The sequence below is a fragment of the Notolepis coatsorum genome, assembly GCF_963971535.1.
Source record: "Notolepis coatsorum genome assembly, chromosome: 9".
Classification (NCBI taxonomy): Eukaryota; Metazoa; Chordata; class Actinopteri; order Aulopiformes; family Paralepididae; genus Notolepis; species Notolepis coatsorum.
The window spans coordinates 51,392,270-51,418,909 of record NC_140173.1 but is presented as its reverse complement, the minus strand read 5'-3'; the positions used below and the strand labels follow the sequence as shown (position 1 = coordinate 51,418,909).

The 26,640-nt window shown below is 45.6% G+C and overlaps 1 protein-coding gene across 1 annotated transcript in view; it reads right to left on the bottom strand.

The window, feature by feature from the left end:
* The window catches only part of ptpn20 (protein tyrosine phosphatase non-receptor type 20), a gene marked incomplete at both ends in the record, with an annotated part of 317,069 nt that overhangs the window by 225,635 nt on the left and 64,794 nt on the right, over window positions 1–26,640 (bottom strand). The window contains 4 exons of the mRNA XM_084321867.1: window positions 3,754–3,939; window positions 5,716–5,868; window positions 8,119–8,257; window positions 8,398–8,533. Of these exons, the coding sequence (XP_084177993.1) occupies window positions 3,754–3,939; window positions 5,716–5,868; window positions 8,119–8,257; window positions 8,398–8,533 (614 nt within the window). The remainder of the gene's footprint in view (window positions 1–3,753; window positions 3,940–5,715; window positions 5,869–8,118; window positions 8,258–8,397; window positions 8,534–26,640) is intronic.

Genomic DNA, 26,640 nt, shown 5'->3' with positions numbered 1-26,640 from the left:
AGCTTAGTTGTATGTTAGCTAGGCTATATAAATATAACTCACTCATTACTGTTAGTGAATTGAATGTATCTTTACACTTGGTTTACAGTCTGCCTACTTATATTGTTTGCATGTACTGCATGAGTAATTTCCCTGCATAGTCTATGTATGTTATATAATAACTCTGGTTAAGTGATTGTCTTAGTTACTAGTTGTATTATATTATTAATGAATATTATTGTAGCTATAGACCACATGTTTATGACATTATGTTTATGTACGTCACTACTGTGTTTACTAATGTATACTGTATTGTATTCCTTTGTAGACAACCACACGCAAATTCCCAAATACAAATCATTAACTGAAGCACGCCTCTGTGATTCTTTAATCGGAGTCACAACCCCATAATGTCCGCCAGCTCTATCAAACGCACCTGTGGAGGCCCTAGACCTCCATTTCAAAGACAGTGAGAAGGTTATTATTTTTTTTCTCTTTCATTTCAGACATTGATTGAAGAAGTGTGTTTTTAGTCAACGGCGAAAGATTCATCTGGTTTCGGCTGTCCTGACTGTGGTGGGAAGTACGTTCCACCAGTTTGCACCAGAATATTATAGGCTGAAAGCCATCCGAGTGCTCCAGCGCATCTTCTCAAAGTTTGCTGTGATGTTCCTTGCTTGAGAGGCATCAGACTGCCTGCTTCTATAAGTTGGCTAAGGAGGCCCAGTGGAGCTCCTTGGTTGCTGTTTTTTAGACACAAAGGAACATCTCATGAACCGGCGAAGTCATTCATTCAGTAACTCACTCACACTCAGCCGTTCTGCCCCCCTAGTGGCATCTCACGCGTATCAGCTTCATATCCTGACAATGAGAAACCCGGCGCGATGAGAGACCTGAATATGCTCAAAGGGACCTGCCGATTCTAACTGGTACTGTGGCATCAGTCAATCAATCAATCAATCAATCAATCAATCAATCAATCAATCAATCAATCAATCAATCTAAACACCTCATCCCACTCACTGCTGGAGCTCATAGTCTGTGGGAGCACCTTGATAAGATGAGATAAGATACTCCTTTATTGATCCCCTTTGGGGGAAATTCGGGCGTCATAGCAGCAGCATGGGGGAGGGGAGGTACAGGTGTGGGCAGGGTAATAGTAGAAAGACATACATATAGGCAACAGAATTTGATCTGAGTATACAAATATAAGAAAAAATAAACAGTGTAAAGAACATGATTAACTCTGTTTATTACATGGCGTTTTCACATTCGCCGAAATGCTTGCTTGTGATTGGTCAATAGTGCTCGTCAGAGGTCCGATATTACTCGATAACGGACCTCTGCCGAACAATAATGACCGCTGTGCGCAGCTGGACCAATCAAGCCCACTACACACACTGTATCAGTGCTGCTCAGCATATGCACAGCTGCACTCAGTCATGCAATCAGACCACAGACCTGCCGGCTGCCGATAATAATAATCACTTTATTTGGGCTGACAGAGCCACAGAACAACTGCGTCTGCATTTGATCTCGTCTTGTCGATGAATTAGGTATATTGTTAGTAAGTTAGCCATGTATAGCCTATACTCTGCCATTGTCGCAAAATAATTGACAGACGCGGAGTTTAGAACACCTTGTTTTAAACGTCAGTGAAGGTCAATTATTTTTGTTTAATGTTTAATGTTTAATACATTATCCCTTACATATAAAAATATGAGAAAGATAAACAGTGTAAACAAAGGTGCAGATGAGGGTCTGTATGCCCCATCGGTTATATTATATGTTACAATCAATAATTATAGGCAATAAAGAATTTGAATCTGAATGTATACTATGAGTAAGAGTAAAAGTAAACCGTAAACAGTATACACAAGGTGCAGTATACACAAGGCACCCTAACTGACATGATATACGTACGTCATACATGGTAATACTCCATTTACTCGTGGTCCCCATGGCCATATTGGTAATGGGGATTTGAAAATGCATCAAACTCAATGTGGGACATCCGCTCATGTCCATCTGGAACATGTTGAAACGCGGGGCGCGGCGGAGGCTGTGTGTGTTGTGTGTTCTCACCCCCGTGGAGATGGAGGTTGTGTGTTCTTGTGTGTTCGCACCCCCGTGGAGCAGGGGCGGAGCTAGGGGGTGGCTACTGGGGCTCAAGCCCCGAATGTTTTCTGAAAAGCCCTGAATCTATTTAAAAAAAAAATAAAAAAAAATATTTTTTATTTTTTTTTGCAATACATCATTGTTACATGAAAATATGTTTGCACCAGATTTAGCAGAAGCTAATTTCCATCTGTGGTCTATCCAGCTGCTAACTGTATTTGAGTGAGTTAAGTCTTGGTGTCATGGTAGACTCAGACCTAAGCTTTAAATCACAATCAACAAGTTGACAAAAACTTAATTCTTCCACCTTAGAAACATAGCTAAAGTACGGCCATTTATAAATCAAAAGGACGCTGAAAACCAGATCCATGCCTTTATCTCAAGCCAACTCGACTACTGTAATGCACTCCTTACCAGCCTCCCGAAAAAATACGATGATAACTATTTTATTGCAATGCACTATTGCATTATTTTATTCTATTTTACTAACTATTTTATTGCACTGCACTATTTTACTTTGTATCAGTGAATCATAGACGCCTGGCCATAAGAGCATTCGGAGCATCTCTGCTCTCCCACTATTGAACTTGGGGGAGCAAAGGTATGCTCTTGCTCCACCACTTTTTGATCATATGAAAAATATGATATATCCCCCCCCAATATATAAATCTAACCATAACTACGTTATGGTTAACTGAGTTTTATAGTGAAAAGAGCAGCTTTATTGGTCAAGATTGAAGGCTCTATATTGCAGGAAATTGCACGTACAGGTTAATTAAATAAAAAAAAAATCTGCCACCATCAAACCACCCCTTGCCTGCAAAAAAAAATTATAAAAAAATTTAAAAAAAAATTTTTTTAATTAAAAATTTAAAAAAAAAAAGGGGGGGGGGGGCACCTATCTGGGCTAAGCCCCGGATCTCCTATAATCCTAAATCCGCCCCTGCCGTGGAGGTGGAGGTTGTGTGTTCTTGTGTGTTCTCACCCCCGTGGAGATGGAGGTTGTGTGTTCTTGTGTGTTCTCACCCCGTGGAGGTGGAGGTTGTGTGTTCTTGTGTGTTCTCACCACCGTGGAGGGGGAGGTTGTGTGCTCTTGTGTGTTCTCACCCCCGTGGAGGTGGAGGTTGTGTGTTCTTGTGTGTTCGCACCCCCGTGGAGGTGGAGGTTGTGTGTTCTTGTGTGTTCTCACCCCCGTGGAGGTGGAGGTTGTGTGTTCTTGTGTGTTCTCACCCCCGTGGAGATGGAGGTTGTGTGTTCTTGTGTGTTCTCACCCCGTGGAGGTGGAGGTTGTGTGTTCTTGTGTGTTCTCACCCCCGTGGAGGGGGAGGTTGTGTGTTCTTGTGTGTTCTCACCCCCGTGGAGGTGGAGGTTGTGTGTTCTTGTGTGTTCTCACCCCCGTGGAGGGGGAGGTTGTGTGTTCTTGTGTGTTCTCACCCCTGTGGAGATGGAGGTTGTGTGTTCTCACCCCCGTGGAGATGGAGGCTGTGTGTTCTTGTGTTCTCACCCCCGTGGAGGTGGAGGTTGTGTGTTCTTGTGTGTTCTCACCCCCGTGGAGGGGGAGGTTGTGTGTTCTTGTGTGTTCTCACCCCTGTGGAGATGGAGGTTGTGTGTTCTCACCCCCGTGGAGATGGAGGCTGTGTGTTCTTGTGTTCTCACCCCCGTGGAGATGGAGTCGGTCTCCCTCCAGAGGAAGCGTCTGTTGACGGTGCGGAGGTGGTGCTTCACATCGTATGCGATGACTCCTTTGGCACAAACTCCCAACTCCAGCTCCACCACCAGCGGCCTCTTCTCCCGGCCCACGCGGTGGAACATCACCCCGTACTCCGGCAGCTGCTGGGCGATCTACGGCAGACAGGCAGACGGGTAGACAGGTAGACATGTAGACAGGTAGACAGGCAGACAGGCAGACATGTAGACAGGTAGACAGGCAGACAGGCAGACATGTAGACAGGCAGACATGTAGACAGGTAGACAGGCAGACGGGTAGACAGGTAGATAGGTAGACAGGCAGACAGGTAGACAGGTAGACATGTAGACAGGTAGACAGGCAGACAGGTAGACATGTAGACAGGCAGACAGGTAGACATGTAGACAGGTAGACATGCAGACATGCAGACAGGTAGACAGGTAGACAGGTAGACAGGCAGACAGGTAGACAGGTAGACAGGTAGACATGTAGACAGGCAGACAGGTAGACAGACAGACAGGCAGACGGGTAGACAGGTAGACATGTAGACAGGCAGACAGGTAGACAGGTAGACAGGCAGACAGGTAGACAGGTAGACAGGCAGACAGGTAGACAGGCAGACAGGTAGACAGACAGACAGGCAGACGGGTAGACAGGCAGACAGGTAGACAGGTAGACAGGTAGACAGGCAGACATGCAGACAGGTAGACAGGTAGACAGGTAGACAGGTAGACAGGCAGACAGGTAGACAGGCAGACATGCAGACAGGTAGACAGGTAGACAGGTAGACAGGTAGACATGTAGACAGGTAGACAGGTAGACATGCAGACATGCAGACAGGTAGACAGGTAGACAGGCAGACAGGTAGACATGTAGACAGGCAGACAGGTAGACAGGTAGACAGGTAGACATGTAGACAGGTAGACAGGTAGACATGCAGACATGCAGACAGGTAGACAGGTAGACAGGCAGACAGGTAGACAGGTAGACAGGCAGACAGGCAGACATGCAGACAGGTAGACAGGTAGACAGGTAGACATGCAGACATGCAGACAGGTAGACAGGTAGACAGGTAGACAGGTAGACATGCAGACAGGCAGACAGGTAGACAGGCAGACAGGCAGACAGACAGACAGGTAGACAGGCAGACAGGTAGATAGGCAGACAGGTAGACAGGCAGACAGGTAGATAGGCAGACAGACAGACAGACAGGCAGACAGGCAGACAGGTAGACAGGTAGACATGTAGACAGGCAGACAGGTAGACAGGTAGACATGTAGACATGTAGACAGGTAGACATGTAGACAGGCAGACAGGTAGACATGTAGACAGACAGACAGGCAGTCAGGCAGACAGGTAGACAGGCAGACAGGCAGACAGGCAGTCAGGCAGACAGGTAGACAGGCAGACAGACAGACAGGCAGACAGGTAGACAGGTAGACAGACAGACAGACAGGCATACAGACAGACAGGCAGACAGGTAGACAGGTAGACAGGTAGACAGGTAGACAGACAGGCAGACAGACAGACAGGTAGACGGGTAGATAGGTAGACGGGTAGATAGGTAGATAGGTAGATAGACAGACAGACAGGCAGGCAGGCAGACAGGCAGACAGGTTCAAAAGGTTCCGCTGTTAACCATACGGCATCACAATGCGAGAGATTCACGATTGAATGTGAACGGGTGTTAGTGGAATGGACTCACAGATTGCAACGGGTTCCATGGGGAAAGAGTGTGTGTGTGTGTGTACATTTATATTTACATTTAGTCATTTAGCTGACGCTGATCCAAAGCAAACAACAAGTCAGCACTGTGTGCGTGTGTGTGTGCATGTGTGTGCGTGTGTGTGTGTGTGTGTGTGTGTGTGTGTGTGTGTGTGTGTGTGTGTGTGTGTGTGTGTGTGTGTGTGTGTGTGTCCATCGCTGTCTACCTTCAGGTACTCTGTCTCGGCCTCTTCCGGAAGCATCTGCCCGTGGTTGGCATGTAGTCTTGGCAGCTCTTCCCTCAGATTGGGCAGAGCGATCTTCTCCAGCATCCTCTTGGACACGTAATGCTCTGGCTGGTAGTAGTTCCTACCATACAGCTGAGGAGAAACACAAAACAACACACAGGCTACAGTGTTACACTGACACAGAGTAGATTTCAGGCGCCTTCCGTCAGCTTGTACCGACAGGAGCTTCGCCCCATTTTGTATTGGTTTGTGGCTAACTAGCCGGAGCTAGCATGAAGAAGAACATGGACGGTGCTGAGAGAGGTCTCTACCAATCAACAACGTTATTAGTAAGTATGAACTAGGGCTAGGGGTCCAAAGAATTATCCCTTTAATTGGCCTAAAAAAACATGTTGGTGCTATGTATATAGTTTTGTTTAGTTTACTTAGCACGTTTAACCCTTTCACTGCCGCACTACCAAACGGTTAACCCTTTCACTGCGACAATACACAGAAGGTTAAAAGACTTGGAAAATGTTAAGAAATCAGTGCCATACGGGCCTATGAGAGGCCTCCACTTGAAACAGAAAATACATTAAAACACAAAACAACAGCATTATGTTAGCTTTCAATGTGCTCAAAATGAAGACTGTACAACTGTACAAACAACAGAGGGAAGGGACAGAAATACGGACCAAAAAAACACGCTTTCTATCTACAATATATATAGGAACTTACGTATCTACAGTAGCTATAGAATGTGGATGTTACCAAATCCACTTTTTATTTCTATCTACAATTAAGAGCAGCTTTAAAGGCTCATGGAGTTCCATTAAAGGTGCCACTTGAACACCACAGATATCACAAATTCTTTTATGGAAAGGAGACATCGAGAGGCTTCGTATCTGAGTTTTATCGTCACTTACTTACGTCCTCATATGAGGTCCTTCCTCTAGACTTAGTCTGGAGGAAGGATATACCAAACTTGGAAGTAGATTTTGATTGGGATGAAGTTTGGGCAAACGTATGGCTTTCATCACGCAACCCGGATCATCAACAGATTAAAAGGAGTTAAGGACTTACTTAACTCCTAGACGTTTGTACCTAATGGGGCTTAAACAAGACTCTCGATGCTCCTTATGTTTAAACGGTGATATTGGTACATTTATGCATATGTATTGGGAATGCTCTCCGGTTAAGACATTCTGGGAAGAAGTAACCACGCAATTATCAGAATTTTTATTTCTGACCATACCTGTACTGCCTTCTGTATTGATGTTGAATGATGTTTCTCAGTTAGCAGCCTCTATACAGGTAAAGAGACTAATTTTGTCCGGTCTTACGGCTGCTAAAAAGCTGATAGCATCACGCTGGATTTAACCGGATAAAATGTGCCGGAAGGTATGGGTTCTTACCTATCTCGATGTGATTTATCTAGAGATATCTACCGCAAGAATTTTAGGTGTTAGTGAAGCCAGCATAGCAATCTGGTTAGAGGTGGTGGAGAGGATAAAGGTTAGCATATGAATTTGTAATTCCTGGTGTTAAACGGAATAATGGATGGATTGTCCAAGAGGGGGTCCTGAGGGGGGGGGGGGGGGGGGGGGGGGGGGGAGAGCGAGCAAGAGCATAGGTATTGTATTGCATTTATTATGGGTAAATCTTTTAATCTACATTTATTATGATTTAAGTACTGGACTTAAATTGTTGGTCATTATTGTTATTATTGTGTCAATCATAGTCATGTGATTTATTGTGGATTTCCATTGTTTATGTATTGTGTGTCTGGTTTTATGTAAAAAAAAAGGGGAAAATAAAAAACATTTGTTCAAAAAAAGAATTATGTGGATGTTCCACAGGGGGGAACATATGAACATAGATAATGTATGTAAAAGCTAAATAGTATTATTATGCTGTATTGTATTATGAATTAATTATGAGTATGTATTGTTGTATTGTATTATGAATTTGATAAGGAGTATTTATTGTTGTCTTAATTGTCGGTATGCCATGTGAATGTTGTGAGTGTATAAAGTCTGTAACTGTATTTTATGTGTTATGGACCCCAGGAAGAATAGCCACACAGCACTTCTGTGGCTAATGGGGATCCAAATAAACTTAAACTTACTTAAGCCAAAGTAACCACAAAGAATATTTAATGAATAATTACCATGGATTGGACAAAGGAAATATAAAGAAATGACAAACAAGAATGTACTGCACAGACAGGATCAGCCTCAGATAAAGGGAAGAGACAGAATACTTATACATGAGGGAATGACGAGATAAGACACACCTGGATTAATTACAAATGGGTCTACAAAACCACGACAGGGAACTACAACTGGACACGACACATCACATTAGGAGCGCCTGATCAGGGCACAAAACACATAACAGTACCTCTGGCATATAGTCCCCAAACTCGGCCTGAAGAGCGAGGGCAGCCAGGAACATGCCTGTCTCCTCGTTACAGTGCAGCCTGTCCTCCAGCATGTCCCTCCGCAGCTGTAAGTAGTACTGGTGCCGGGTCAGTCTGTGCCTGGAGACGCAGGAGAGAAGGCTTAGTAAAAAACTGGTCACTATAAAAGTTTAAACCTTTAAATTTTTGGTCATTTTGCCACAATGCTAAGATAAACAGAATATACAAACACCATAGATATGACCAATGGCAATACGTACAAAACAAAGGAGATGTCATCAACGAAGAATTTGACCCGCAGATAGACCAAGAAGGACGCCATCTGAACCTTTTTCCAACTGTCCGGGGCAACTTTGGAGATTTTGGTCTCATTGTCCAAGAAGAAATACTCATCATCTGTGAAGTAAATACATCAATCCCGCACAGATTTTGATTAGTGTTGCACACATACAACATGCAAATGAAACATGCACTTTCTAGGTAGTTGAAAATACAATCGAACAGCAAGACAGACAGCGAAGCACCATGTACAGTAGTCAGGGGTGTAAAGTACTTCGTTACAATCCTTAAGTACTGTTTTTGGGGATTTGTACTTTACTCAAGTATTATTAGGTTTGTATACTTGTACTTTTACTCAATTACATTTCAGAGAAAAAAAACATACTTTTTACTCCTTACATTTAAAATGTAGACCCACAAAGTACAAATCTCGCCGGTCCAACCATTTTAATTTTGGTATTGTAAAGTATATTTGTTTCTCTGGCCGAATTAACATTAACGTTATTAATCCTGCGGCCGCACTTTATTTAAAAACAGCCAATCAAATCCCCATCAATGGGACAATGCAGTGGATTTCATTAGTGCACTACTTGTGGAAAAGCTGGAGATCCCCTCAAATACACTGCATATTGTCGCAGCACACCGCACGCTCAGTAAGAAGCCGACACAAGAAAATGCAACCCCTCTGTCCTTTGTGGTTCGTTTCCTACAGTGAAACACCTAGTGAAAACACCTAGTGAAAACACCTAGTGAAAAGGTCCTACAAGCAGCCTGGTCTAAAAAAGAGATCAGAGTAGGGGATAATCGAATCTACTTCTCTCAGGATTTCTCAAGCAAGATTCAAAATGAAAGAAGCAGGTACGCCCCAATAAGAAAACAATTGAAGGAAAAAGGAGTGAAATCACACATCATATACCCAGCCAAACTTAAGGTGTTTGGAGATGGTGGAACTACAACTTATGACTCCCCAGAAGAGGCAGATGCGCACTTAAGGGAGCAGGGAATTATCTCTACTACCGAGTAGGGCTGCACGATTTTGGGAAATAATCTAATTGCGATTTTTCTGACATATATTGCGATTGCGATTAAATTTGCAATTATAATATATTTTTTTAAGCAGCCCCACAGAGGTTTATTGTAAAATGCGGCTTGCATCTGGCCTACACGTGGGTCTTTTTGGGACACCGAGCCTGAAAATGTTTCTTTTTACCTGGGAATCGATACCGGTACCTTTTTTTCTGTACTTTACTCTCCCTCTCTAAACTTCACAACACACAATCTAAAACCCCTTACCTCCCTCTCCCAAACCGATCTTGTATCTCAATGGGATTCCTGGTTAAACAAAAAAAAAATATATATAAAAAAATTAAATATATATTGCGTTTATTACATTTTTTTTGCGATTTGATAATTGCATCATTCCAAATCGCGATTTCGATTTAAAATCGATTAATCGTGCAGCCCTACTACCGAGCCAAGGCTATATCATGCCCCGGTGCGCAGCGCAGATGCCCAATCCACCGCGTACCAGAGGGCGCGCGACCAGAGGCACGGAGCAGACGATGAGACTGTGGCTCACATCTTGAGAGACTAAGGTACTGTAAATGTGACGACCACATATAGAATAGGATCTACTGGAATCCAGTGACAATTTCCCCCCCATCTCCCTCTCCTCCCTTTCTTTTTTCATGATTCTCCGGGCAATATGGAATATTGAACTTTATAAGACAATTGCAGTTTCCCCCCCAGCCCTCTCTTTTGCGTCTCCCTTCCCCGACTCCCATTAGATGCTGTGAACTCATTTATGAGCTTACACATGGACAACAAACGAAAGATGATTGTGAAGGGAATTTCGTTTCGTTACTCTAAAAATGATGTATTATTTAACTAATAGCCTATACCTTGTAGACCTTAATACACCGCAAACAGTGTTTATTTTTATTTAATTTTTTATTTTCTCAATTATTAAATATTAAACTAAGTGCCACAAGGATGATAACAAGGTGAAGGCTTAAATTATCTATGGATGATAACAAATACAAGTTATATATTATTATTATTATTATTATTATTATTATGGAAAAAATCCTCATATATTCTCTTTTAAGTATGAGTAGTGTGTGTAGGCATGTTTATGTATATATATATTATTTTTATTTTTATAATTAGGAATGTGTGTGTGTGTGTGTGTGCATGTATGCATATATATATATATATATATATATATATATATATATATATATATATATATATATATATATATATATATATATATATATATATATATATATATATATATATATATATATGTATATGTATGTGTGTGTATGTGTATATATATGCACAGGTTTATGTGGGTATAGTGTACATGGGTATGTGTGTGTGTATATATGTATGCATGAATGTATGTGTGTGGGTGTGGTGATGTGTGTAGCATTATGTATGTATCATACGTGCGTGGTGTGTATGCACACCTGCATGCATGCGTGCAGGCAGGGCCGTTTCTGGCTTTTTGGGGGCCCTTAGCAGAATGTTGTATGGGAGCCCCCTGAACGTTAACACATTGGGGACGAAATAGGGCTGGGCGATAAAACGATAACGATAACTATCGCGATAAATAATTTCCTCGAAATAAACATGAAACGCGGTCGCAAAGTTTCGATATATCGATTTTCCAAGCTTGGATATCAGCCACACGCACTAACAACCAATCAGTGAAGGAGATGGCGACAGCGAAGGAGACCTGCGGTGCACCTCTGGGTAGTAAACAAGGCTGGCTAGGATCATTAGCTTGCACGCCACTATTTTATAGTTTACGTGCGGAGTGGGTGTGTGGCGTGAATTCTGAGGGTAACGGTTAGAGTAGTGTGGGGTATGCTGCGCCGCGGTGGACGTCGTTGCAATGTATTGGGGCGGAACGGAGTATTTAGGGTGATAGTTAGTACATTGGAAACAAGGCTGGCTAGGATCATTAGCTTGCACGCCGCTATTTTATAGTTTACGTGCGGAGTGGGTGTGTGGCGTGAATTTTGATGGTAACGGTTAGGGTAGTGTGGGGATGCGGTGGACGTTGTTGCAATGTATTGGGGCGGAACAGAGTATTTTAGGGTGATAGTTAGTACATTGTCGTGGGATACACCGCTTGCTCTGGCTAACTGTTAGTTCCATTCTTATAATGCATATGATCCAGTGGCGGTAGGTTGCCCCCTGGTGGAATATAATAATCTATGCACTGGTCGGCGCCGGGCATAAGAAGTTAATTAAACTTGACAGAAATTATATCGACGATAATTATCGATATCGAGTGATATGAAAATGATTTTATTATTTTATCGCGATAACGTTTTTGGCCATATCGCCCAGCCCTAGGACAAACCACGGATAAATCCGTGGTTCGAATCCACGCTTAAAGGATATCCGGTGGCAAGGTTGTTTTGGCTTTTATTCCATTTTAATAACCTATTCAAGGTCGCCGAGCTGCACTGCAGATGTACCCTACTCTTTGAATTCGAAAAAGTGCATTACCGGCCAGATCCTCTTAAGGGCGCTGTATCGATAATGCAGTGTTCCCTGTGGCAGAAGTTGTATTTTTTTTTCTGGAATTCCAATGTAGTTTTCTACTCACCTAAAGCGATCCCTATAGCCTGTTGCACGGAATACCTTTTGGATCGCGGAATTCAGTGTGCAGTAAGGGAATATATCATCAGCCAATGGACATATCGATCTACCAGATGGCGATCGATAACTGGGAAATGGTCTGGGGGATCCAACCGGCTCACGGTGAGATCTTTTTCAGGTAAATTACATGCTGATCAGGGCTTGTTATGATACTCAACCAGCCGATCAGCGTATGTGGCTACTGAGACGAACACGGTTATTGGTAATCAATAATCAGAAACGACGTCCCCCGCCCCCCCCCCCCCCTTTCATGCATTCATGCTTGAGGATCGTACCGATCATATGCAGTTTGAGTTTTAACTGTAGCTTCTGTATAACCGAAATGCCATTGGATATAACGTTAGTAGCTATTAGCCCTTTATCCAGCCTTCCAGGAAATATACTAGACCAAATCCCGTATAACGCTTATATTCAAGACGCTATAAAATGAGAACGTATTGATGAAAAAAAAATTTCTTTAAGCCATTTTGAAGAGACGGTTTATGGTCTCAATTGACAATGAGAATGGACAGATAGCAATATTATAAAGTATAGATTTAGCTCTACAAACAGCCCCACGGACTGTGCAAGTCTGTTTACATATGCTGGCCGTCTACAGTGATTTTAGACGCATCCAAATGGCCATCAATGTGTTAAGAGGATATATTTATACTATTATTGTTTTTCTTTCTCTTTTCTTTTCTTGAGCATTTAGGTACTTTCACTCAACGCACAAGAGTGCTTGGCTACCAAGAGAGACTTGTCATTTTAACTTAGGAGAAGACAATTAAAAAATAAAATAAAAATAGAGGCTAAAATGGCAGTTTAGGGACACTATACATGCACATATAGTGATTGGTGCTGGTATGGGGGGTATGTGTTGTGTGTGCTCGCATGTGTGTGCATGCACGTGTGAGTGTATGTATGGCATGTGGTTTCCCTTCCCCGTATTGGTGTTAGTTGCTGTGTGTGTGTGTGTGTGTGTGTGTGTGTGTGTGTGTGTGTGTGTGTGTGTGTGTGTGTGTGTGTGTGTGTGTGTGTGTGTGTGTGTGTGTGTGTGTGTGTGTGTGTGTGTGTGAGTGTGTGTGTGTGTCGGTGTGTGTGTCAGTGTGTGTGTGTCGGTATGTATGTGTAGTTTTGTGTATATGTATTCATGCCGGTATATACTATGTGTAACTGAGGGGTACAATTCCCTGACTGTATTACTAGATATGATACTTACTACCACTACCTTTGTACTTAATATTCGGCCACCCAGTACTCGGCATAAATATATTATGATGAACACTGTCACGTAGATGAAACGGATCCAACACAAATGTACGAATTAGAAATAGGTCTTTATTTCTACACAGCGATGGTGTGTAGAGCAAGCACTTAATCAAATCAATCACATTTATGAATGGGAATTAGTATGCACTTTTATGGCAAGAGTATTCGTCGGTATATCAATAGAGAATGTCCAATCTCTGAAGGCGCAGGTGGTACATATACGACCTGGAATAGTTTAAGGAATAACAGCAATGATACTTTAATGATTATAGACTGGATACACTAGGGGGGTTAATCCGGTCGCTTGTAAGCCGACAGGAGTAGGAAGGGGGGGGGGGGTAGAATCCGGCTGCCTCATCCGGCCAAGGGTATCCCAGGTGAACCCACTGTAGTGCCGTTCAATGCGCCGGCGATCCTTGGACCACAGATGAAAGCAGGTGGACTCTTTGTGGGCCGGCGTCCTCCGGTCCACGGAGGAGAGACGTGAAGCGACCTCGTCTTGCAGAGCGTCTCCTCACCTTGCGTCCTCTCCAGGGGGGGGGGTTCCAACACACGGCAGTGTCGGGGGTCTTTATCCATGGAATAATCAACGTATACAAAGCATAATCCGTGCCTGGGAAGGCGGGCTGTCGTCGGTAGAATAATCCGGTATACAGGTCCACTCGCTCGTCGGCTCTGAGGCTCCTCGGGTGCAGCTTCACGTGGGGTCAACCACCCTGGATAAGCAGCCAGTTCTCTGCCCGAAACGATGGGGTACTGACTACGGTAGTATTCTCACCGTACGAAGCACTATATATTAACAGACTATTATTAGCTTAATATACTACGTCCAACTCGACGATATAGTGCCAAATATGACTATTCAAATATTAATATACACGATGTCTCAATACCGATGGTAGGCGAACTTGGCCTTACTCCCACACGTGGCGTCGCGGGGAGGTTTACGTCTGTGACTCTATTGGAGGGTAAGAAACTGGACTGAAAAGAAAGTCCTACTTCAGTAGCGCAGTACATATACGCACTATGAACAAATAGTCCCATTAGTGGTGCGGTAGCCAGATTCCTACGCGGAACTAGGACTTGTTCGTACATGTTGAGCGGTACGTTTGAACTGGGTCTGAGGGGTATGGCAGCCTGGCACCAAGGTCTCGACCAATAGTAGAATGGAGACTATTATGGGAAGTTCAGTAGGCTAGAATGGATATTCAATGCATATTGTACAAGGAATATACAAGGGATATCAGGGAATATTAGAGAATATACAAATACAATTAAATATATATATATAAATAAATATATATACTCGGCTTAATCTGGCCCTTCACAACAGCCACCCCCTGATTGGTCCCAGACCTAATCAGTTAAACAGAGACAGATTAATCGCGTTGTCTATTTACACATAAGGGTTTGCTGTAGGGGTCAGTCAACTTCACAAAGTCATAGTGTTATAGGGTCATGGTCATCATCGATTGTGTCTGGGAGTCGGGGCAGTTCTATGAGCCTCGCCACGGGACGGGTGTAAGTGCGACCCTGGACGAGCACTTCAGCTGCTCGGACCTTGCCGTCGGCACCGGTGATCACTTTGCTTACGCGGCCGGCCGGCCACATAGCTCTGGGCAGTGATTGATCAATAATCATGACGACTGTTCCTTCTGTCAAATTGTCTCTCTCCTTTACCCACTTCTGGCGGGTCTGTAGAGACGGTAGGTAGTGCAGTAGGAAACTGTTCCAAAACTTGTCGGCTAATACTTGGCTGTACCTCCACATTCGTCGGCCGTTCGCTTCTTCAGGCCGGTACATTGTCTGGGGTAATGCAGGATCTAGCCGCCCCATCAGGAGTGTGTTGGGGGTAACTGGGTAGATAACAGTGCTCAATCCACAGAACACAGGCTTCTTATTTTCCACCTCCTCTGGACTTGCTTCCCTCGGGATAGGCATGGGCCACTGTCCTTCCGGGAGTCTTAGGAATGCGGGGCCGTCACTGTAAGCATTGCGACGGGTGAGGTCATCCAGGGGCATCCCCCGGGTGATGACGTCAGCTGGGTTCTGTTTTGTATCAACGTAGCGCCACTCTGTTTCTCCGGTTAACTCTTCGGTTAAGTCTTGAATCTCGGTGACTCTGACTCCCACGAAGACTTTGTACTTGCATGAGTCCGATTTGATCCAGGCGAGTACTGTCGTGGAATCTGACCACAGGATTGTTCTAGACACCGGTATGGTGAGCTCACGTTGCATGAGCGTGGCTAGGTGCGCTCCGGCTAGGGCTGCGCAGAGCTCTAGGCGTGGGATAGATTGTTGCTTGCGTGGGGCTATTCTCGAGCGGGCGAGGACAAATGCTGTGTAGATCTCTCCCCCCCTTTCTTGGGCCCGCAAGTAGGCTACTGATCCATATGCGACCTCTGAGGCGTCACTGAAGACGTGTAAGTCCATTTTACATGTCTCTGGCCTCACCGTGGGTGGGAAGTAGCTTCGGCGCATATTAACGCCTGGGAGTGAGTGGAGCTCCATCTCCCACTCTCTCCAGGTGGATGCAAGGTGTGCGGGAATGGGGTCGTCCCAGCCCTGGTCCTTGTCCCACAATGCTCGTACAATCATTTTTGCCCTGGTGGTGTACGGTAAAATACATCCTAGCGGGTCATATTGTCGGGCGAGTGTTGTGTACACACTCCGTCTGGTGGTCGGCGCCGCCGCCGGCCTTCCCTGCTCCGTAGTCAGGGGCTTGTGTCTGTAGTGAAGCGAATCTGTTTTGAATCGCCACACCAATCCCAGGGTCATCTCCTGGGCTTCTCCCGGGATTGTAGCCTTCCAGGTCTCGCTGCTGGCTGCCTTGTCCTCGGAGGAGAGGCTGCGCAGTACTTGCGGATCGCTGCTGGCCCACTGCCTGAGATCAAAGCCGCCTTTGATCAATGAGGCGCGGAGTTTAATCAGGAGAGCCTCGGCTTCTTCCTGGGTTGAAAGGCTTTGTAGACAGTTGTCTACGTAGAAGCTGTTCTTTACGCTGTGTCGGACCTCTTCGTCCGCTGCTGGGTCCTCTGCTACATGTTTCTGTAGTGCAAATGTAGCACAGCAGGGGCTGCACGTCGTTCCGAAGGGGAGGACTTCCCATTGGTAGATGGCTGGGTGCTCATCTCCTGGCTTCTCTCTCCATAGGAACCGTAACAGGGGCTTGTCCTCCTCTACTAATCTCACCTGCAGGAACATTCCTTTAATGTCCCCGCTGATGGCCACCTTTTCCTGGCGGAAGCGGAGTAGAACGCCGAGTAGGGAGGGGCCGAGTGTGGGACCGGGCAGTAACTCTTTATTCAGATTTTGGGATCCGATCTGGTAGCTGCAGTTAAATACTATGCAGTCTTTACCGTTGTGATGGACCTTGTGGTGAGGCACGTACCACGATTCAGTGGTCTGGTCAGCCTCTTTAATGTCCATCTTTGTGACGTGTCCCGCTGTGATGAGCTTCTCAATCTCAGCGCGGTATACACTCTCTTGGGCGGGGTTCTTGGCTAAGCGCCGCTCCGTGTTCAGCAGGTACCGTTCTGTGGCGTCTGTCTTGGCGTGGAAAGTAGGCATTCCTTCTCGCCGCAGGAGTGGCGTGGCGTATCTCAACACGCCGTTGACCGGGACTCTCTTGGTCCCTGTCTCGAGGAGGTGAATGGCGTAAATGTCATCTTTAGAGCGAATGTCTTTCCTTCCGTTCTTAAAGGGCATTTGTTCCAAGGTCCATAGCCGCTCTACGTGTTGCAGGAGTGCGGTTTCTCCCTCCGTGACTCGGGAGTGGAGACATCTAGTGGCTGTACTTCGGTTGAGAGATTTGGCGAGCGGGCCTTGGAGAGTCCATCCCAAACGGGTCTCGACTGCTGCAGGACAGCCTCGGGGTCCGGTATGAACCCGGTCTATTGGGACAATGAGGTCTGCATGGTCGGAGCCTATCAACAGGGTCGGCATAGCATTGTCTATGAGCGGGATCGGTAACTTGCGCAGATGTACGTATTTCTCCATCAGCTTGGCGACGGGGTATGTGTACCGCGACAGTCCTATTTCTTGGCTGGTGAAAGCGTCTGTAATCTGGTACCGTCGCTCAGGCTGGCCGCTTGCTGCGATAGAGAATGAGACATTCTCGCCCTTTATCGTCTTCAAATCTCGTCTTATTGTCCGAATTGTCATTTGGGTTTCGCTTCCCCGCAGCCCTAGCTGGGCCGCAGCGGAGGCGAGCAGAAGGGTCTTCTCTGACCCGTCATCGAGGACGGCGTAAGTGTCCAGGACTTTATTCTGGTAGCTTAGTGTCACACGCACTACTTTTAGGAGTACTCGGGCTCCACTGCTGCTGGCGGGATCGATGTACATGACGCTCGCTTTGCTGCTGGATGGTGCGGGTGAAGGGCGCCGTCTGTTACTGTCGTGAAGTATGTCCAGATGGGCTCCATCGCACTTGGTGCACCTTTTCTTTAAGCGGCATTCGGCTGCCATGTGTGAGCGCGCACAGCGAAAACAGCGCTTGTTGGACTTTATCCATTGACTTGCTTCCTCCGCGTTCAGCTTGGGGAAGGAGTCACATTGCGCTAGCCAGTGTTCTTTCTCACAGTAGGGGCACACTATCTTCCACTTCTCCGTTCTGGAGGGGGTACTGTGGCTCCTGCTGCTCGGTACTGACTCCGATTGGTGCATCACAGTCACCGATCTTCTTCCATCATTTAGTCGTCTGGTTCCTTCTCTGGAGCCAGGGGTGCTCCGTCCGAATGTATCTAGCCGTAGGCTGCTGACTTCTCTCGCCAGGAAGTCTGCTAGATCGAGGAGGTTCGGTTCGGGGCCATTCGGGTCTCGGTGGTCTCTCTGCCGCCTAAAACGATCCTGTCGAGCGGGCGGCAGCTTCTCCAAGATCCTTTCCACATTTGAGTTGGCGTAAAGTTCATGCCTCCCCTTCTCTCTCTGCGCTCCCAACATCCCTACCAGGGACTGCACTCTGATGGACAGGTCGTCCAGTGCTCGATTGTCTATTGCTGGGGGTAAGCGGTCGATGTGTCCGATCTCCTGGATCACGTAATCCCATATGCGCCCATACCTCTGGTCCAATGCTACCAGCGCTGCTGTGTATGGGGTGGTGGAAGTCGCGTAGGCGAGCGCTATATTATGTGCGCGGGGTACCTTTAAGTGCTTCAGTAGGATGGCGTATTTGTGGCGTTCATCCAATACATCCACCAACATGGTCTCCAGACACATGCGGAGTTCTGTATACTGGGCCCGGTTCTCTTGGGTGAAGTCGGGTACCATAGGCGTGCCAATGTATGACGCTGACTGTGGATACATCGGCGAGCGTTGGGGGAGAGGCCTCCTAGGCGAGTCTCCTCCCGCTCCTTGGTATGGGCTGGTACCGGCAGTGTACCATGGCCCGCTTGTCCAGGTGCTGTTCCTCGGTGCGGGTCGTGCGTCGTGCTCACCCGTGTATAGAGTCGGGGGTCTGTAGCGCAGCTCCGCGGGAGTATAGCCTGGGCTGTACCGGACCTCCTGGTCCGGTAGAGTACTGTGCTGTCGTCGGGCGTGGTTCTCCTCCTCTTCCTCTTCGTCTTCAGTTAGGTCATCCAGTGCTTGTAGTCTCTGGTTTAGCCTCTCCACAGGATATGCTGCTCCTTCCCGGTTGCTAGGTCTCGCTTGGACCGGTGGGTACTAAGTACTGAGGGAGCCGTCGTTCGCGCTGCGGGCGTTGGTTAGGAGGATCGTTTCGTGGAGTGTTCATCATAGGCCATTTCAATATTAATAACACTATATTAATATTACACTGATTACCATCCGGTTCGAAGGACCAATTGTAACTGAGGGGTACAATTCCCTGACTGTATTACTAGATATGATACTTACTACCACTACCTTTGTACTTAATATTCGGCCACCCAGTACTCGGCATAAATATATTATGATGAACACTGTCACGTAGATGAAACGGATCCAACACAAATGTACGAATTAGAAATAGGTCTTTATTTCTACACAGCGATGGTGTGTAGAGCAAGCACTTAATCAAATCAATCACATTTATGAATGGGAATTAGTATGCACTTTTATGGCAAGAGTATTCGTCGGTATATCAATAGAGAATGTCCAATCTCTGAAGGCGCAGGTGGTACATATACGACCTGGAATAGTTTAAGGAATAACAGCAATGATACTTTAATGATTATAGACTGGATACACTATGGGGGGTTAATCCGGTCGCTTGTAAGCCGACAGGAGTAGGAAGGGGGGGGGGGGGTAGAATCCGGCTGCCTCATCCGGCCAAGGGTATCCCAGGTGAACCCACTGTAGTGCCGTTCAATGCGCCGGCGATCCTTGGACCACAGATGAAAGCAGGTGGACTCTTTGTGGGCCGGCGTCCTCCGGTCCACGGAGGAGAGACGTGAAGCGACCTCGTCTTGCAGAGCGTCTCCTCACCTTGCGTCCTCTCCAGGGGGGGGGGTTCCAACACACGGCAGTGTCGGGGGTCTTTATCCATGGAATAATCAACGTATACAAAGCATAATCCGTGCCTGGGAAGGCGGGCTGTCGTCGGTAGAATAATCCGGTATACAGGTCCACTCGCTCGTCGGCTCTGAGGCTCCTCGGGTGCAGCTTCACGTGGGGTCAACCACCCTGGATAAGCAGCCAGTTCTCTGCCCGAAACGATGGGGTACTGACTACGGTAGTATTCTCACCGTACGAAGCACTATATATTAACAGACTATTATTAGCTTAATAGACTACGTCCAACTCGACGATATAGTGCCAAATATGACTATTCAAATATTAATATACACGATGTCTCAATACCGATGGTAGGCGAACTTGGCCTTACTCCCACACGTGGCGTCGCGGGGAGGCTTTACGTCTGTGACTCTATTGGAGGGTAAGAAACTGGACTGAAAAGAAAGTCCTACTTCAGTAGCGCAGTACATATACGCACTATGAACAAATAGTCCCATTAGTGGTGCGGTAGCCAGATTCCTACGCGGAACTAGGACTTGTTCGTACATGTTGAGCGGTACGTTTGAACTGGGTCTGAGGGGTATGGCAGCCTGGCACCAAGGTCTCGACCAATAGTAGAATGGAGACTATTATGGGAAGTTCAGTAGGCTAGAATGGATATTCAATGCATATTGTACAAGGAATATACAAGGGATATCAGGGAATATTAGAGAATATACAAATACAATTAAATATATATATATAAATAAATATATATACTCGGCTTAATCTGGCCCTTCACAACACTATGACTATTATTATTATAATCTATTCTTTGAATGGTATTGGAGATATACTTGAGTTACACAAATTAGCTATATAGAAATTATTGGAGGGACTGTGCATGGGCAACCTTTTGTCCCATAACCATAGCCACACTCACCATCTGGTGGCAGGGGTTACTTAATGATAACCCCTCTTTCCACATAACCGTAATAATGTGGAATATCTCTTGTAACCGTGTAGAGGTTGCAGAAATTGGAAGCTCACTGTTGGGTGTTATGTTTGTATTTCATGTTTTCTTTTTTGTACACAAAGTTTCAGTTATTTATGTTTTATTTAAAAAAATTGTGGTTAAAGGTTTTGAATACATATATAAAGGGAGAAAAGGGCATCAAAAGCAGTGCGATGGGGAAACTTAAATTAATCTCTCTCAATACAAATGGCTTAAATAACCCAATAAAAAGGAAGAGGATGTTGTAACTTAATAGGCCAGGTTACTGATTATGAGTTATATTTCATATATGTTAATATTGATTATTATTTACCTTTGAATGAAGAAGTGGAAGTGGAAGAGTGTTTGTTTATTCTAGTCAGAGATACTATTATTTACATTAGTCGCCACGTTAGTAGAAATACAAGTCCCAGGATGCCTTGCGCCTGTTAACCAGCTGCGTCCTTTTAGGGTGATTGAGTTGCCGACTGCAGCGAGCGTTTTTTGTGAATGAAACTGATGAGAACTGTAAGGTAATGTGCGCTGAAAGTTCTATATAAAGTACAGCCTATTGAAACCCGATGTATTGGACAATCTATTATTTTGTAAAAGTAGTTATTCTACATTTTTGGTGCCGAAACCAGGGAACTTTAGATCATTTAGATCATTTAGATCGTTTGGATACATATAACGATAGAATGGATGAAAACGAACGTCGGAGTGAAATAGAGAGACAGAAACGGAAGCGAGGTGCCATCAGAGGTGGTACTACACGTCTTTTAAATCAGATTGACGCTGAGATTGGAAAGGAGGCTTCGCCTCCGAGTGTTGAACACTTGACAACCTTGTTGGATGTACTGGCATTGAAGAAGGACAGTTTGCTTGAAATTAACCGCGAAATAGAGCAGCTAACTTTGACGGAAGATTTGGACGCGGAGATTGAATCAACGGAGACATGCAAGGAGCACATCATTATCCAACAGAGCCGCGCACAACAAGAAATAAGGAACCAAAAGGAACTGACGGCAGAGGCCCGGCAGGTGAGTGATACTGAAGCAAGATCACAGAGACAGTCAGTAAAGCTACCAAGATTGGTCATTGAGAAATATAATGGAGATGTCAGTAAATGGCAGGAATTCTGGAGCCAGTATGAAACTGCTATTCACAATAATGATGCACTGTGTAAAAGAGAGAAGTTTACTTACCTGAAAACCTATCTCACTGGACCAGCTGCAAGGACAATAGCAGGACTGACATTAACAGATGATAACTATGACAATGCGGTCACTTGATTGCAAAATAGATTTGGAAGGAAAGATCTACTGATCAGTGCTCACATGTCAAAACTACTGAATCTTACTCCTGTGAAGAAAGCCTCTGACGTGAATGCATTGAGGCAGCTATATGATGAATGTGAAATTCAAATGAGGAGCTTGGAGTCACTGGGTGTAGTGTCAGAAACCTAGGGAAGCCTGCTATGCCCAATTTTACTGCAGATGATTCCAGATAGCATAGCTCTTGAATATAGTCGTCAGAGGGGAGTAGATGATGAATGGAAAGTTTCTGAAATAGTCACATTCCTACAGAGGGAGGTTCAGAGCAGAGAAAGAGCACTGCAAATGACAACATCATCCAACCATCAGAAAGAAGAGAGCAAGCCATGGAAACAGGCCTACTCATTCAGTGAAGTGGGATCAAAAAGGCCCAGCATGCAATCTACTGCTACACTGCATACAGCCAGCCAGGTGTACAACTGTTTGTTCTGTGACAGTGCTGATCACAAAGCAGAACATTGCCCAGACAACAGCGTTATTGACAGACTAATGAGAATGGGAAGATGTTTTGTGTGTTTAGGACAAAAACACATAGCCAAATTCTGTAAAAAGCAGGTCTCCTGCGCAACCTGTGGAAGAAGACATCACATTGCTGTGTGCACTGGCTAGAAAAGTGAGGAGCAGAAACCCCCTGTTTCGGAAGAGGCTGTTGTTTCCTCAGTCATTCCTCATTCAGTGAAGATGAAACCAGATGGACAGAACACTGTGCTGTTACAAACTGCCAGGGCATGGGTGGAAGGCCCAGGAGGCAGGGCAATAGCTTGTTGCTTACTAGATGGAGGGAGTCAGAGGAGCTTCATCCATGAAAACCTTGTGAAGAGCCTGAAGTTAGCAGTAATGCGACAAGAGAAACTCACTCTTCACACGTTTGGATCCTCTGTCCCTACAATGTCACAGTACAACACAGTGAAGGTCACCTTGATGAATGTCTGGGACACCCAGCAAAAAATCAAGATAGAGGCTATAGAGACCCCACAGGTGTGCTCAGCAGTGATGAAGGTGCCTGGTGACCAGGTTCAACATGAGCTCAAGAGAAAGGGGCTGAAACTGGCAGACTTCCCAGGAAATGAAAGTGATCCAGAGCTCTCCATCCTGATAGGAGCAGACTATTATTGGCAAATAGTATCAGGCAAAGTGGAGAGGCTGGCAGAGACTTTGGTTGCAGTGGAGAGCACCTTTGGATGGTCTGTGCAGGGGCCGGTGTCCATGTCAAGTGTAGCTGAGGCAGCATGCATGTTCATCCCCATTGATGAAGACACACTTGTCTCCAAGCAACTAAAGGAATTCTGGGAAATTGAGTATCTGGGTATAACAGGCGAGAAAACACAGAACCCAGCAGAAGAAGAAGCTCAACAGATGTTCGAGAGAACAACAACCTTTAAAGATGGGCGATACCAAGTGGAGTTGCCATGGAAGGCAGAAAGAACAGAACTCCAAGACAACTACAGAATCGCTAAGAAAAGGTTTGATGGTCTGAAGAAAAGACTAAAGAAAGATGTTACCTTTTACAGCAGGTATCATGAAGTAGTGGAGGACTATTTACAGCAGAACATAGCAGAGGACGTGCCGAAGGATGATGCAAGGACTGACAGTGTGAAATACTACTTACCTCACCACGCAGTACTCAGCGAAGACAAGGTAACGACAAAACTGCGAGTAGTGTTTGATGCTTCATCTCATGAAAATGGCCATCCATCCCTCAATGAGGACCCACAGGACCCAACCTGAACCCAGACCTCCTCAACGTCCTGATTAAGTTCAGGCAACATGCGATCGCCTTTATGGCAGACATCAAGAAGGCCTTCCTGCAGATATCCCTCGCAGAAAGGGACAGAGATGCCGTGAGGTTCTTGTGGCTCACTGGCCCACCAAAGGGAGAAGAAGATGAAGAGCCGCGAGTGTTGAGGATGACCAGAGTGGTCTTTGGCGCTTCCCCAAGTCCATTCTTACTCGCTGCTACAATCAGGAAACACCTGAAACAGTATGAGACAGAACATCCATCTGTTGTAGAGACATTGAGAGAATCACTTTGTCGATGATTTTATTGCAAGTTCACACAACATTGAAGAAGCTTACCCTGTGACAACAACTGCTAAACAAATGCTGTTGACCGCAGGCATGGACCTCTGCAAGTGGATGACGAACTCTCCTGAATTGATGGAAAAATGGGAGAAGAGCAAAACAGACCTCACGGTGGCGCCAGAGACACACAGAGCAGTACTGAAAGTGCTCGGCTTGGTATGGAGGCCAGAAACTGATGACTTCACATTTGACTTAAGGCCACTGGTGAGGATTCTAAAACAGAAGGAGAACACAAAGAGAAGTGTTCTGCAATCGTCTGCACGCATCTATGACCCCCTTGGGTTCCTGACTCCTTTCACAGTCCGAGTCAAGTGCATGTTTCAAGAAATGTGGGAGAGAGGACTCTCCTGGGATGAGGAGCTACCACCTGATCTGACTCGAGAATGGCAACAGTGGTGTTCGGAGCTCCCCCAGCTACACCAGCTCGCTATCCCAAGATGATACAGAATAGACCTGCAGACAGAGAACAGCCACATCCTGAAACTACATGTGTTCTGTGACGCCAGTGAAAGGGCTTACAGTGCTGTAGCCTACCTGCAGGGCAAAAACCAAGATGGAGAACTTAGAATGAGCTTAGTGGCATCGAAGTCCAGTGTAGCCCCTCTCAAGAAAATGACACTGCCGCGCCTGGAGCTCATGGGAGCTGTGATTGGGGCAATACTAGCCAGTCACTTGATGAAGACTTTGAAAATGGAACACAAACAGATCACAATGTGGACAGACTATGATTACGCTGCACTGGATTTGCAGCTCCACTCAAAAGTGGAAACAGTTTGTCTCAAACAGAGTGACAGAGATCCAGTCCTTGACCAACCCAGAGTCATGGTCACACATAGAAGGGAAGGTAAATCCAGCTGACCTCCCTACCAGAGGACAGACTGTGGAAAACCTGATACAGAACAAGCTATGGTGGTACGGACTTGAAGTTCTGACAACACCTGACCAGTCACCTGATCAGTCAGAGGAGACTGATGAGGGCCAGGTTCCAGAAGAAGTTCACACAGAACTCAAGTGCCATCACCAGGTCACAGTACAGCTTACTGCAAATGACGCAGATCTCTCTGAACCAGTATTGGAGCTGGCAAGATATAGCAAACTGAGAAGGGTCTTAAGAGTGACTGCCTGGATCAAGAGATTCATAACCAATGCTCAAAGGAAGACAAAGACACAAGGAGAGCTGACTGCTGATGAGCTCTTTGAGGCAGAAAGGTACTGGATCAAGACAATACAACAACAGGGTTTCAGTCAGGAGATCAAATTACTGAAGACAGGAAAGAATCTGACGAATGTCTGTAAAATAAAGGAACTCCAACTGTAACTGAGGGGTACAATTCCCTGACTGTATTGTTAGATATGATACTTACTACCACTACCTCTTGTACTTTAGACTCTGGCCACCCAGTACTAGGTATAAATAATTATGATAAACACTCCCACCTGATGAAACGGATCCAACACAAATGTACCAAGTCGAAAGTCTGCGTTTAATAATAATACATAGCAAAAGGTATGTACAACGATCACTTAATTACATTTATGATTTGAAATAGTATGCACTTTTATGGCAAATGAGTATTCGTAGGTAGATCAATATCGAATGTCCAATCTCTGATTGCGCAGGAAGCAAATATACAACCTGGAATATTTAGGGAACAATAGCAATGATACTTGAATGATTATATAGCTGGATACACTAGGGGAAGGTTCCGACTGCTTGTAGGACAGCTGGAGGGGGGGGGGTAGAGTCTGGCTGTATCCCGTCTGGCCGAGGGTATCCTGGGAGAGCCCACAGACGTGCGACCCGGTGCCCAGCGATCCTCGATCCACAGATGAAAGCAGTTGGACTCTCTGTGGCTGGCGTCCTCCGGTCCACGATGGAGAGACGTGAGGCGACCTCGTCGTGTAGAGCGTCTTCTCACCTGTCGTCCTCTCCGGGGGGGGGTATTTCCAACACACCGCAGTGTTGGCCTTTATCCATAGAATAATCAAAGTACTCAAAGCATAATCCAAGCCGGGGAAGGCTAGCCGTCGTCGGTAGAATAATCCAATATACAGGTCCACTCGCTCTTTGGCCTGGAGCTCCTCGGGTGCAGCTTCACGTGGGGTCAACCACCCTGGATAAGCGTCCAGCTGATGCCCGCAACGATGGGGGTGCTGATTACTATAGAACTCTTACCGCACGAGGCACTACATATGAATAGACTATTATTAGCTTAATAGAATACGTCCAACTCGACGATATAGTGCCAAATATGACTATTCAAATATTAATATACACGATGTCTCAATGCCGATACTGGGCCGAATTGGCCTTACTGCCCACACGTGGTTCGCGGGGAGGCTTTTGCGTCTGTCACTCTGTTGGAGGGTAAGGAACTGGACTAAAAGAAAGCTCTACTTTAATAGCGCAGTATATATACGCACTATGAACAAATAGTACCATTAGTGGTGTG